This window comes from Ceratocystis lukuohia (genome assembly GCF_044167205.1).
Source record: "Ceratocystis lukuohia strain C4212 chromosome Unknown Supercontig4_pilon, whole genome shotgun sequence".
NCBI lineage: Eukaryota > Fungi > Ascomycota > Sordariomycetes > Microascales > Ceratocystidaceae > Ceratocystis > Ceratocystis lukuohia.
This window is the reverse complement of record NW_027263523.1, coordinates 831,890-846,313: the sequence shown is the minus strand read 5'-3', so window position 1 is coordinate 846,313 and position 14,424 is coordinate 831,890. Positions and strand designations below refer to the sequence as shown.

At 49.2% G+C, this 14,424-nt stretch overlaps 4 protein-coding genes across 4 annotated transcripts; 2 read left to right on the top strand and 2 right to left on the bottom strand.

The window, feature by feature from the left end:
* Positions 1-105: 105 nt before the first annotated feature.
* Positions 106-1,203, bottom strand: HOO65_040229 (Lipase 2; the record flags this gene model as incomplete). The annotated part of the gene is made up of 2 exons (XM_071002910.1): positions 106-929; positions 1,047-1,203. 2 exons carry the CDS (start codon positions 1,201-1,203, stop codon positions 106-108), a joined length of 981 nt encoding a protein of 326 aa, XP_070859072.1.
* Positions 1,204-3,738: 2,535 nt separating this feature from the next.
* Positions 3,739-4,347, top strand: HOO65_040228 (uncharacterized protein; the record flags this gene model as incomplete). The annotated part of the gene is made up of 1 exon (XM_071000609.1): positions 3,739-4,347. The coding sequence occupies one exon, from the start codon at positions 3,739-3,741 to the stop codon at positions 4,345-4,347; it is 609 nt and encodes a 202-aa protein (XP_070859071.1).
* Positions 4,348-4,910: 563 nt separating this feature from the next.
* On the top strand, positions 4,911-10,316 carry HOO65_040227 (Cytoskeletal protein Sojo; the record flags this gene model as incomplete). The annotated part of the gene is made up of 2 exons (XM_071002467.1): positions 4,911-7,674; positions 7,729-10,316. 2 exons carry the CDS (start codon positions 4,911-4,913, stop codon positions 10,314-10,316), a joined length of 5,352 nt encoding a protein of 1,783 aa, XP_070859070.1.
* Positions 10,317-10,739: 423 nt separating this feature from the next.
* Positions 10,740-13,822, bottom strand: HOO65_040226 (C-1-tetrahydrofolate synthase; the record flags this gene model as incomplete). Its single annotated transcript, XM_071002553.1, has 3 exons — positions 10,740-13,379; positions 13,444-13,481; positions 13,702-13,822. The coding sequence occupies 3 exons, from the start codon at positions 13,820-13,822 to the stop codon at positions 10,740-10,742; spliced, it is 2,799 nt and encodes a 932-aa protein (XP_070859069.1).
* Between the last annotated feature and the right edge of the window lie 602 nt (positions 13,823-14,424).

The following is a 14,424-nucleotide window of genomic DNA, read 5'->3' as shown; positions in this document are numbered from 1 at the left end:
TTGTTTCTACCCTGATTACGACAGCATCTTCCGACTTGCCACCTCCAATTTTGTAATGGTAGCATTCTGATAGCATTACCGCTCGTCTCCAACCCACTTTCCGCGCTAAAGTCCCTCTTTAGCCAGCATGTCTGCAATTGCTAAATAGAAGGCAATGGCACTAAAGCCCTCAGGAACTCCGGCTATATGTCGAGCAGTGCGCGCAAACACGTTGGTCCAATTGATAAGGTCGAGATGAGACACGTTAACTAGTGTGCCCTTGTACGAACCCCAACGGCTGCTCTCCACACTCACTAGTCCATCATTGGGGCCCTCTCTGCGTCTGATAATCCTATGCGTTAGCCAGAACGGACTTAACAACGACGGCTTGGGTGTTGTAGCCCCATAGGAGAAGTATCGCACGCCCTCTACGTCAGGCGTTAGCGGGTTGAACGTATTTTGCATATATCCGGTGGTTAATTGCTGGAATGCCTCGGTACCCAAGCCTACACGCCGTAATATTCCGTACAGTCGGGGAAGGGGTAATAGCGGCACTGTATGCACGTAGTTGGCGAAGTGGCTGCCACGGTGGGGTGTTGCAATAGTCACCAAGGCCCGCACGTCCACCTGGTCGCGAGCTGGCCGCAGAGACGAGAGCATACAACGCGCATCCAGGCCACCCATACTGTGGGCAATCACACTGACTGGTTCACGTGGACACAAGGTGGCAATCTGCCGTGCAAGATGGTTTGCACGGTGCTGGATGCTGGCAGAGGGTGGGACAGACGTCGTTACTACACGGACGTTGCGTGAGGCCAGTGCGTCGACGATGCCGTGCCAGTAGTGAATGGGAGGCAAAAGGCCCGGGCGTAGCCCTAGATCATGGCTGAGGTCAAGCTGCGAGAAGCCAAAGAGACCGTGGGCTAGAACGATAGTATGCTTGGGGACAGCTACACACAGTTAGGGGATATGAGCTCAGCATGTCAAGTGGCAGTTAGACAGGGGGGGGGGGCAGGGTGTACAAGCATACAAGAGGGCAAGACACAAAACCGCAGGTATCTACGTACCATAGTTGTCGCGCAGAAGCGCAAAATCATTGAAGATCTCGCGGTCTAGCGGCTTCTCAACGCGTGACCGCAGGCGATTTATGCGCTTCGAAGAGGCCCAGCGCCTTTGGCAGCAAGCCTGCACAGCTCTTGGTGCAGGGCTCGAAAAGGCGCACATTACAAGCCCAATTGGATTTACTAGTGGGTTTGGGCAGCCGGATAGTCTAACTGATAGCATGTTCTATAGCATTGGTCTAGTGGAGAGGGAAAGGAAGCAAGCATCAGAGACACAATCTTGTGGCCCAAGATGATGTTGTTTTCGAGGCGCGCTAGAATGTTTATCAAGTAGATACGTTGCCCTAAGTTAGGGTTAGCCAATCAAAGGGAGATGACGTGCGCAACCATGGGGGGATGAGCGTACTCCAACTCAGGTTTCACAAGATCTGGACCCGAAGGCAACCCTAAGCTCTTTTTTTTTTTGGGGGGGGGGGGTTGAAGGAGAGATTTTCTGCATAGAATGTCCTCGCTTTTTGATTGCATCTAGCAAGATCTACGTCTATGCGAGCTTTGCGCAAGTTTCCATAGCCAGCGATGTTTGTTTGCAGCTTGCTGTGTTGGGACTATCGTGTGCTTGGTGTATCGCCAATCACTACCACCTTGTCTTCTCTTCACTCGCAGCTTTGCGGCTTAGTGAGAAGATTTACTTTCAATTCTTTTAAAGGCTTTTAGGCGAACGGGGGATAGTGTAGTAGACTAAAGCTACCCTCTAGTTCCAAGATCAGGGGGCTCTAGGCCCCGATGGTGGAAAAAGTTGCGATATCGAAGCAGCCTCTCTACCGCCAGCCAGGAAGAGAGCAACATGTCTCTTTTTACAGAAACGCTGTTGCACAAAATACCCAGCGTCATGTTTATGAAAGCCGGTCGTTGCTTTAGAGCCTTGTGCAGCACCCGCGGGTTGGTGCTCTAATATGGGCTGTATTATTCGCCCCTGCAAGGGCTATATGCATGCACTTATACCACTTTAGTGCTTGAACCAGCATGCATCATGCTGTTATTGCCCCAAGAAGGGGTACTTTATACCCTGCTATACCATCTTCGAATTCCAGTATAGTTAGTAGTTCGCGCATTTTAGAACTGTCATATTTATAGCCAAAGCTTGGACTTGATTGTTCTGCTAAACTTTGTAGTGCACCCGTTGCTATGGCCTAGCCAGCCTGACCTGGGATACGCTTCCTCGCGAACGTGGGCCGCCTCTTCTTGGTGTTCCCTTTCGTGAAGTCCTGCCCCCTTGGAAATCTTGCCCTCAGCTTAGAGTCTAGGTCTCAGAAACCTATTTCAATCTGAAACATGTGGGTGAAGAAGGAAGGCTGCAAAGAAGAGCTCGCCATCCTGGCAAAGGAAGAAGCCAGTCAACTAGAAACAAACCGACCCGCGAATAGAAGTGGCCCGTCCGTTTGGGGGATCCAAGGAGAAGGAAAAGTTGGGCTTGTTTGTTGTTTATTTTTGGTCAGGAGAAGCCCTTGAAGTTCCATTTGTTTTCATGCATTCTTGCATGTATATTTTTTTTTCTTTCTTTCCTGTTTATTCTTCATTCCACCGTTTAGTTCGCATTGCAGTTCAGTCTATAGTTTGCAGTGCGCAACTCCCTCTTTCTTTCTTTCTTTCTCATCTGCTTATAGGTGCCCTCAAAGGACCCCCCCCCTGATCTTCTTTGATCTTTGGTCTTTGATCTTTGATCCTGGATTGCTACATCTGCTGTTTCCTGTTTCCCGCTACACGCAACTGTGCCTCCCTCCATTTTCGCCTTTTGTTTTCGCTCTTTTTTTCGTCAAAGATAATAGCAAAAAAGAAAAAACACCGCCAAAAGGACAGGACGAACGGCGTTATAACATCAGGCAATCTAGAAAGCGATCCGACCTGGAAGACTCGGGATATGCAGCCGCGCTGAATTTGGCAATTGCCTTGCATCGAGTCACAGCTTTTTGGTTCTTCCTTCCTCGCATCTCCAGCCAATCCAGCCAGTCAACCAAGAAAAAAAATCGCAAAGGAAAACGGCGCACCTACCAAACAAGATTTTGTCCGTCCAGCCAGCCCAGTTTCCTTGTTTGTACGCTCTCTGTTCCCAGCTGAGCTCTTGCCTTTTCTTGCCCGTTCTTGCCATATACGCCAATAATATCGACGGCATTTATAGGTAGCCTCAACTTTTCTTACTGCTATTCGCTGTCTTGTATCTGACAGGAAGAAAGAAGAGAAGAAAGCCACTGCACAGTCGAGCCTGGCCTGCTTCGTTATCACGAAGCTAAGGGAGATAAGATAGATCAAAGACCTAAGAACCCAATCTAAGCCTAAATCTATCGGGGGTTCTTTATCTATTATTTCTCGCTTCTTCCAATCTCGGCTGCCCCCTTCCCTCTCAAGATCCCTCCTCTTGGTTATCTCATCTTCGTATAATTTGCTATCCCAGCTTCGCTTTTCTTTTTCGTCTTGCTTTTTATCTGCAGCCAGTCACAGCTCAATCTTTTTCTACCCACCAAAAGCATAACAAAAAGACATCAGAACCCAAGACGCAGGCTACCCAGTCTGTAGCGTCTCTTAACCATCGCTCATAACCGTGGCTCTCCTTTTTTGTTTGTGATCTGCTGTTATCACATCGGTCAAAAAATTAACGACGTGCCTAAATAAGGGACAAGGAGAATTACCGCCGTTTAATTCAATGGCGCAAAAACGCCCACCCAAGGGCCTTGTCAAAGCCCGCATCAACACCCTCTTGCTTTCCTGCCACATTATTCTGGTTCTTGCAGAAACACAACAAGATGTTCTAAGGGCTCTTGTTAAAGCAGACCAAGCCCTGCAAGTCGGCTCCATTTTCTCGTTGCTAGGAATGCAAGCTAAAGCCTACTTGTACCGCGGCCACTGCTTTCGAGCGCTGACTATGTGGGATGAAGCCCGGCACTGCTACCAGCGTGCCATCAACATTTCTGCAGTAGACACAGAGAATCTGGCTCGCAAATGCTTGGCCAACATGGCTATGGAGCGGGAGGCCATGATTCAGCAACAGCTAGAAAGACGAGCCACACTCAGAGAGGGGTGTGGAAAAGCTGACACAGCAGAGCCCAGGCCGGCAGTGTTTGCAGATGATGAGGCATATTTGCTACAAAGAGTCCGGGATGTTGGCAGACCTGCTGCACCGGCAAGGCAGAGCCCTGGGGATGACGAGGAGAGGAGCAACGACGAACAAGGGGAGCAGGAGAGGATACAGCAACAGCCGCCATGGCAGGGCCATGTGCTGGTGAGAGCAGCAGGGCAAATAGCTGCGAGATAGCATCAAGCAGCTGACTGGCTTCTTTGCTGTGCTAGCCGTGGTGGTGGCCAAGCTAGAGACGTGATAGTTTTTCATGAGAACGATATTGCTCAAAAACAGAAAGGGCCCTTCCCTGGGCGACAATCCAGAAATAGATTTCTTTTCTTCTTGTGGTCCGTAGCCACACACTATACAGCGTAGCTCTGTCTTTGTCTCTCTGTGCGCCTATGTATGTGAATCTATGTTAGTTGTTTCAGCTAGAACAGACTAGAAACATCAAAGAAAACAGCTTCAAAGAAAGCGCCAAAACGAACCAACGTTTTTCTTGAAACAAGATCTATAAGAACTGCGGAATCTTCCTCGGCGAGTAGCGTTGCTATTTTTCCTCTGGACAACTCGTCTAGCTTACTATATCGTCTTTATTATTTTCGCTGTTAGTAATCCTTTTAGACTCTTCGTGTTCGCTTTTGTTATAGGACCCTTTTGTAAGTTATCGTTGTGGATAGAGTATGGTCTTGCCCTTCAGTGTACTAACCTTTCTCCAAGACTTGCCTGGCATGGAATCCACACCCGGATCGCCCGTGATGCCTTCTGTCGACGACTCGCTCCCCTCGCACAGGCATGTACATGACCTCGCGCTTGCCAGCTTCAAAGAGCCGCCTACCGTTATTGATCAAGAATTCTATGATGAGCTTGGACCTAGACCTGACGATGATTACTTGGAGGCGGAGATAGAATATATCAAGCCTAAGCACTGCCCTGAGATATCGTCGCCCCCTCCTACAAATGATCCTAAAAGGATCCTTGAGCCCGAATCCCCACTTCCGCTTCCGTCGGCGCCGCCTGACGGCTTGTTGACCTTGATTGAAGGAGAATATGCCAAGGCGCAGATAAGCAGGAGAACAACTACACCTCACAAGCTCTATACAGCCCTGAATCATGTCGTTAGCTCCTACCAAACTGCCCGCCCAAAATCAGCCGATGTTGAGCAATACGACCTTTTTCCGGCATCATACGTCGATAATCTTGGGCAGGCCATGAATAGGTTGGTCTACCAGGAAGCCAATTTCAACCTTGAAAGAGACCTGCAGTTTGAGACAAGCAAGCTCCATCTGGAGTTCGCAATGGCTGGCTTGGGTGCTAAGGACATGCAGACCAGGCGTCGACAACTGATGAGAACTATTGCTACCCATGTGCAGTTTTACTCTGCCCAGATAGAGTTCTTGGAGAAGGACATTGCCCAACGCCGACTTCGCCTGCCAACCTACATGCGTCTTCACGAAGAGCACTGTTCCGAGGAATGCGCTAGACCCCACGAGACGGCTAGTCCTGAAATGGAAAAAATCGGCACTGGCTACTGCACGGGCAGCAACTGCGAAGCTGACGATACTCTTCTTTGGGAGCCGGCTCCCAAGAATATGTTACCCCAAGACGCTGAAGAGAGGAGCAAGAAGCTCAATGCGTCATGCCCCACCGAGGTGGCGGTAGTCGGGAACCCCTCGACTCAGAACATTCGCCATATAACGTACCACGGACTCAAGAAAATGGTTGAAAGGAAGTTCAACTATTCTACCTTTGTTGAGATGATGGACGACAGCATCATGAAGTACCGGCGTGCTATGGATGACCTCGAAAGACTCATCAAGTTTAAACTTAGGATATACATAGTATGGAAAGAAAGCCAGGGCATTTCGGTTCCCAGGATCATGCCTCACTTGATGCCTAAAATCGGTACCTTGACGGAAAAGAATGGCAACATCAAGTTCCTGGATCTCAACCGGAAATATAACACTCTAACTCGGACTTCTCGCAACTATAACCAGGAGATGATTCGCAATGTTGTGGAGATGTACAGGTCTGAGAACCAGGCCTTGGCTCTTGAGGTCAAGATACTTGGTGGCCTATTGGATGAGATGGCTGGGGAGAGTGAGGAGAGCAGGAAGAAGACTCGCTCTCTGGCAATGTCGCGCTTGAGCGTAGCTAAGAATAACGCACAATGGCAAGATTGGCTTGTTGGATACAAGACTACTGCGCAGCTGGCTGATACTAAGGCTCAAGCCACCCAAGGCCTTTGTAAGTTCAAAGACAGCTCTCCCGATGATAATGACGAAGACAACACGGATATCAGCACTGGAGAAAAGCTTGATCCCACGGCCAACAAGCTTTTTATGGTACAAGAAGAGCTTAGGCATGCTAAGGCCCAGATCTCAGAGCTGGGGATGGCAGGTAAATCACCAGGCAAATATATCGCTCTAGCCGTTAAGCGGGCTGAAAAGATCCTAAACTTCCAACACGCCCAACTTTTAGAGCGGCTCACATACGACTATGACCGCAAGTTTGACGACGTCAAGGCTATTGCAAACAACTTGCGACTTGCTCTTGAGACCCAGATTTCTTGGTTGACTACCCCCGAAGCCATTCCCACTATTACAGAGCTTCTTGATCAACGAGCAGCTACACGTGCCGAGATTGGAGCCGAATTCCAAGATGAAATTTCCCGACTGAAGGAAGATGCCGTAGTGCGCGAGGCCGAAGTCGAAAGTCTAAAGTCCCAACTCGCCAAAGCTTCCTTGCAGCAAGACAAGGCTGATGCAGCCTCTCCCATCAAGAACAGGCCACGGCCTTCTTTAGGAACTGCCAGTTGGATCAAGAAGTGCAGTGTTGCCATGACTTTGCGTTCACAAAATTCTCGTCTACGATGTGAGAACAGGCTTTTGCTCCAGCGTGACTCATGGATCAGCACCGAAGCTGGTCTATCTTCGCAAGAAATGGCCGAGAATCACAAGGAAAGAATAAACGAGCTTCGCGAGACGTATGAGCATCGTGAGCTCGAAATGCAGAGCTCTATTGCCATTTTGCAGGAGATCGTTGACAAAGTTGAGAACCCCGATGCGCAGGGTCTAATCACCAGACTCAAGGCAATGGCCGACATAATGCAGAGGGATAGCCAGGCTCAGATCAAGGATAATGCTGCTGCTAAAAAGGAATGGGCTAAGGCTTTAATAGCTAAGCTGGAGATCTTTGATATTCATGACACTGCAATGGAAGGTGTCAACGAATGCATTGATTACTTGAACGGAATGTGTTATGCTTACCAAAAGACTCTGGAGAAGGCTGCTGAAATCTTCCCTCCCATAAAGGACAAGGCGGCTGTAAAGTCTCGCAACATGGCCGTGAAATTCATGGAAAAGAGCTATTCAACCTTCACCAAAATTGCTAAGGAAGACTTGAGCAAGATGCGGGCGATAAAGCGCTATATGGACAAGGTTAAGAACGGCGAAGAGTTCGGAATAACGCGGGCCAGCGTTTACCAAAAGTATTTAAATGGCCAAAGCCTTCTTGAAGATGGTAAGTTGACTTATATCCGTTTTCCGGGATTCCAAACCTGCTAACTCTGAACAGCTAGAAGCGAAGCCGCTTATTATAAGAGTCTTGTCCTGCAGACTCGACGACTAGTCCTAGAAGAGTCCGAAGAAACTAGCAGCTTGCATGAACGGCTCCTTGAAATCACTGAATCAGACTACGCCTCGAATAAGCCAGTTGCTGAAATTCATGAAAGCACTGCTGCTGCTGCACTGCTACAAGCTGATGTCGACTGGAGAAACCACTCGAAACTTCAAAGTGATGCTAAGGTTGCTACTGAAAGAGCATTCGAAGCTATGCGTGAAATGAAGGTTAAGCTTAGCCTTTCCATTCGCCTGCGCCACCGGGAGCGCCTTGAGAAGGAGAGTATCAAACGCGACTTTAAATTTGGTAAATTCAAGGCCATTGCCCATTGCTTATCACTAAAGCGGGGATTTCAAGCCCGAGTTGATAGTCTTACCGATATGATCAAAGCTCAGGCACAGCGTCACACACAGCAGATTAGGACTCTAGAAATAGACGCAGCTGACGCTAGAACTATGCATGAGAAGACCAAAGCTGATCTCTATCAAGCAAACTTCGAGCTGAAACTTCTCAGGTCAGACAAGAGCATTCTTGACGAAGGAAGCCACGCCTACAAAGAGATGATGCAGCTGATTAACGACCAAGCGTTGAAGTACAAGAGTGACCTTGGTGAGCGCGAGAGAATAATTGCTGATCTCAAAAGCGCTCAAGCCTCGCTCACCCAAAAGCTAGAAGACAAATCTAGACGCCTACTACATGTCGAAGAACAGCTGCGTGACGTCACCATCAATGATAGTCATGGCCGAGAAGCCTTGCATAAACAGGTCCAAAACCATGTGGACAAGGTGAAAGGAATGGAGATGGAACTTGCAGTTGCCAAGGAGGAGCTCATCCATGTAAACCACAACATGATCGATGCCCAAAACAGCGCCAAAACCCAGGTTGCCGACCTCTTGGCCACCAAGGCCGAGAACGAATCCCTGAAGGCAGACAATAGTCGGCTCAGAAAAATGACAAACAAACTTCAAGAGAAAGTGGACACGTTGGGCGATAGGCTCGCTACTGAAGAATCAAGATTTGAAGCCACTCTACGCTCTATAAACAAAGGCATGGGGCGAGAAGAAATGATCAAGTTGGCCAAATCTTCTGATGCGCAGAAGTTCGAGAACCTCAAAGAACAATTCGAAAAACTCAAAAAGAAATCCGAAACAGATATACTCGAGCGTGAAAGCCGGATTCAGGATCTCGAGCAAAGGCTGTCTACGCTGCCTGAAGAAAGAGAGGACTTGGAGGCTCTGTGCAACCAAAAGGAGGATGAGTGCATCCATCTAAAACATGCATTGAATAATGCCAAGGAAAGCCTATCCGAATATGCTCGGAAAGCTTCGCAGCAAGAAACGGTGGTAGGCGAGCTGAAGGAAAAGATATCAAAGGGCGAGCGCACGGCCTATGAGACTCTCGAAGGCATGCCATCTAAAAAGATCCTTAAGGACGTCATCGGAGCCGAGGTTAATAACTTCTCCCTGGCCTTAGAGCGCATGCAGCGTGATGTCAACAACGCCGTAACTTCCGTAACGACACATAGCATCAAGACAGAGACAAACAGCGAGATCCGACATCAGTCTGCTAAAGAGCTTCTTGAATATTTCTCAAAGGAGAGGTCGGCAGACCAGCCCCCCAATCCCAGCTACACTGATAGGGATGCCAAAATGTTCTTGGAGCTGGTATCTTTTCGCACTATGCGCGCTGAGCTGGCCTCATACATGACAAAGCGCAACTTTTCTGCGTTTGAGAAAAATATGCAAAGGGTTCGTGAATTCCTCCCTCGTACGGATATTGCCCATAAGTCGTCGCCTCATCAATCGGAAATCTCCGGCAGTCTCATGGTTCTTCAAGGCTTTAACGACTTGCATACAGGCAATATCTCGCTAGCCATGGAAAGCCTCGCGTCGGCTGAGAGCTATAATCCCCGCTCATGGGAAAGCAAAGCCTATAAAAAGCTTGTAGCCAAGCTTCGCAACGACATTGAGGCGGAAAAGCGGCAGCACGAAACCTTCCCCATCGACCACATGGATGACATCCATGCTCGCTGCTCGTGCAAGGCCCAGATTTACCGTTGCCGTGACCACCAGAAGTCCAAGTGCGGCTGTAGGTTTCTGCACATTCTCAATCCGTGCACTACACATTCCAATAAGTTCACACATCAGGTCAGGCAAGGTGCTGAGTACCAGCGCAAACTCAGAGAGCAGGCCTTTCCAATGCACGATAAAATGGTCAATGCATCGCTCGCCTTTATCAAGCGTGTGAGAGGTGCTGCAAGTGGTCAGCCTACACCTGCCGACGGTAGGGGTTCTCCGACTAGTAGCGAGACCCAAGCCAAGGAGGACGGTTCTGCTCAAAACACTTTGTCGCCGGATATGACTGACTCCAGCAACAACGATGCGCTACCTATCGGAAAGAGCCCGACTGTTAGTTGTTCATCTCCATCCCAGAGTGACTCACCAATAGAGACCACCCAATCCTTCACTCATGGGATTAGTCTGGCTGATGAGCTTGCAGATGCTTCTGATAGTGACGAAGAATCTGATTATTACGACAGGTGATGGTGAAAGCAACGAAAAAAGGTGTAGGGCTCGAAAACGACACATTGCAGTTAGACAAACTCGGAAGGAACGGCGGGATACTGGGAATTTCAAGTAATTGCAGATTTTGAATTCATTTCTGGGTGTCCCTTATCACTTTGAGTGTATCACAAAGTAACACCAAACGTTTAGTGATGTAGCACCATGTGAGAAGAAGAATATTGAATACGGAACTCTATCAGTGTTAAAGCAAAAAGCCCATACAGAAATGCGAAGGTATATAGCAACAAAAAGATACAACTACTAAAAAGAAGAATCTTCAAATCAACAAGTGAGTATGCGTCGTTGAGTCCAAACCCGCCTGGATCTCAGATATTAAATCAAAACGAAAAGAAGCAAAATCAAATAGGAGCATTGCCTTTTCTAGCAAATAGGGTAGTATTTTTAGAAAAGGCCGCTAATCTCTCCAGTCTCAGTGTCGACATCGACATTAAGATAGCCGGGGGCCGTTGGAAGGCCCGGTATGGTTTGGATGTCAGCAGCCAAGGCGTACAGGTAGCCTGCACCTGCAGCCAGGCGTACGTCACGGATGAACACAGTAAAGCCAGTCGGCGCACCCTTCAGGTCCTTGTTGTCAGATAGAGAGTATTGGGTCTTGGCAATGCAAACCGGGAGGTGCCCAAAGCCCTGCTTGGTGTAGGTCTCCACCTTAGCTTGTGCTAATTCAGAAAGCTCAATATCTTTAGCGCCATACATCTTCTTAGCAATAGCTTCTACACGTTCCTTGAACGAAACAGAGGGATCCAGGTTGTAGAGAAGATTGAAGTTTTTGGGCTTCTTGCTAGCAGCAACAACACCCTTGGCCAAATCAAGAGCTCCCTTACCACCCTCAGCCCAGTGATTAGCTAGAATGGCATCTTCGGCACCAGCGGAAATAGCCTCCTCGCGGATCACGGCAATCTCAGCATCGGTATCACTGTTGAACTTGTTGACAGCAACAACAACAGGAACTCCAAACAACCTAGCGTTTTCAATGTGCTTTCGCAAGTTGGAACATCCAGCACGGAGAATCTCAATGTTCTCCTCCTTGTAAACAGGATCCAGAGGAGTGCCGGGGACAATGTTAGGGCCACCGCCGTGGGCCTTGAGAGCACGCACCGTGGCAACAATGACGACAACATCAGGGGTGAGGCCTGAAGTCCTGCACTTGATGTTGAAGAATCGTTCACCGCCCATAGTGAAGTCAAAACCAGCCTCGGTGACAACAAAGCCAGCAGTGTCATCGGAATCTTGCGGCTCAGTACCGACAACCTTCAGAGCCAATTTGTCGGAGATGATGGAACTGCAGCCAATAGAAATGTTGGCAAAGGGACCAGCATGAACAAACACGGGCGTTCCTTCAAGTGTTTGCATGAGAGTAGGCTTGATTGCGTCTTTCATCAGTGCGGTCAAAGCACCGCCAACACCAATGTCGTCACAGGTCACAGGCTCACCACTGGTAGAGCTGGCGACGACCATACGACCCAAGCGTTCGCGCATGTCTTCAAGATCAGTGCTGAGGGCAAGAATGGCCATAACTTCGCTAGCCACTGAAATGTCAAACCCAGTCTCACGAACAAACCCACGTTCAGTAGGTGCAGTTCCAACAGTGGTGCCACGAAGGAAGCGGTCGTTGACATCTAGCACACGACGCCAGGTAATAGTTGCGGGATCGATATCAAGACGAGCAAAGCGGCGGACCTCTTCCTCGGTTAAAGAATTTGGGTCGGTCTTGTCGATACCCAGCTTCTTCAGACGCCGGAACATAACAGGGGCAAACTTGCGTACGCCATCCTTTTCAGGGACAAGGCGGCGAAAAAGTGGCCCGTCTTTTTGGGTGCTCTCATGGAACATACGGGTGTCAATAGCAGCAGCTAAAAGGTTGTTGGCGGCGGTGACGGCGTGGATGTCGCCAGTTAGGTGAAGGTTAAATTCGTCCATAGGGATGACTTGGCTGTAGCCACCACCGGCAGCACCGCCCTTGACACCAAAAGTAGGACCCATGCTAGGCTGGCGAACGTTGGCAAAGGTCAGGTGGCCAAGGTGAGCACCAAGAGCCTGAGCTAGACCCATTGTGGTTGTTGATTTTCCCTCGCCAAGAGGAGTAGGGGTGATACCAGTGACAACCACATAGCGGCCATTTTTACGGTGTTCCAAGCGCTTCAGAAGCTTGAGGCCAACCTTGGCCTTGTAAGCACCGTACTGTTCCAGCTCACCGGCTGTAATACCAATTTCCTTGGCCATCGTAGTAATTTGCTTGGGATTTTGAGCACGCGAAACGGCAATATCAGATGGGACGGGCGACTCAAGCTTGAGGGATAGAGGGACAGTCTTGCGCAACTTTTCGCGAGCAGAAGCACTGACAGCAGCCTCAACCACATTCTGCATAAGCATAGCAACAGTCATAGGGCCAACGCCACCAGGAACGGGAGTAATAAAAGAGGCAACAGCAGAGGCAGCATCATAGTCAACGTCGCCGACCATGCGCTGGCCACTCTTGCGAGTAGAATCAGGAATAAAGTTCGTGCCAACATCAATAACGATTGCACCGGGTTTGAGCCAGTCAGCTTGAACAAAACGAGCCTGGCCGATGGCGGCAATTAATATATCGGCAGTCTTGACGTGCTCAGGCAAGTTCACAGTCTTGGAATGGCAAGTAGTCACGGTGCAATCAGCATTGCGCAGAATGTGACTGATAGGGCCGCCAACGATGTCACTGCGGCCCAGAACAACAGCGTTTTTACCCTTGAGGTCAACGCCAGTAGATGCAAGCAAAGTCATGATTCCCTTGGGGGTGCAAGGGACAAAGTCAGGGCGGCCACCACGCTTGGCAAGTTCGCCAATATTGCGAGTGCCAAATCCATCGACATCTTTGTCGTCGGCGACGGCAGAAGTGATGGCATACTCATCGATTGAGTTGGGAAGGGGGAGCTGTACAAGGACTCCATGAATGGAAGGGTCATTGTTCAAGCCGTGAATGATATGCAAAAGCTCAGGTTCTGAGACATCTTCGGGGAGTTTTATCAGCTCGCATTTGATGTTGGCCTATACACAAGGGTGAGAATTTGCTTGCATTTTATGGTAGTGTAAGTGTCACTACGAGACATACCTCAGCAGCGGCTTTCAACTTCATCCGAACATATGTAGCTTTAGGGTTATTAGCCGAGTTAGAATGTGAATAACCCTATGCACCATCACCATAGTTGGAGGGGCTTGTGGAGGGGCTTATGGAGGGGCTTGAGATCAAGCTTGAGCTTACTGGAATCAGAGCGGTCGCCCACTAAAAGTATAAATGATTGTGTCAGCTAATTATCTGCCAGGCCTCCTGGTATACGGCATAAAGCATATCGTGAATAGACTGACATACCCTGGATGATGCTCAGTGAAGGTAAGAAGCGCGGGTTAGTTTCCTGGTGCTTTAGGATGTCGACAACTAGGCGCTCCCGGATGGACTTGGCAATGGCCGTGCCGTCGATTTTGGTAGCCATGATAGCGGGGGTGAGAAATGTGGATGGTGATGTAGTGGATGAAAATAACGACAGCAGAGGCTGCGAGTGCAGGCGACGAGACTGGCAATATTGGCGGGAGTCTCCTTGTCTGTGTTGGAAGGAAGAAAAGGGAAGAGAGCAAGACGAAGGAAGAAACGAGGGGGAGCTAGAATATGGCTGTGCTTGTGGTACAGGGCGGTGTTGATATTGAGTACGTAGCCAGGACGAAGGCTGGGTAGAGGTGACAGTAGGTAGAGCAGCAGTAGTAGCAAGATGGGAGACAGGTTCAGCAACAGTGGGTATAGCAAAGGGAAAGAATGATGCAAGTTCAGAGGTAAAATGCCCCCGCTGCGGACTGAAACGGAAGGAATGCAGAAAAAAGCCTGCACCTTCTGGATTGGGCATTGGTGGTATTACTAGATCCTGTCTGCTGTTGTGATATTGATGGGCCTGGGGGCTCTGGGGGCTCTGGTGGCCCTGATAGCCCTGAAGACTGTCCTGAAGGCTAGTGCTGTTGCTGCACGTATCGCCTGTATTTCGGGGAGATTGCCGCCTTTCATTGGTAGCCGGAGTGTAGGATGGGCCTAAACCTTCTGTGGCAG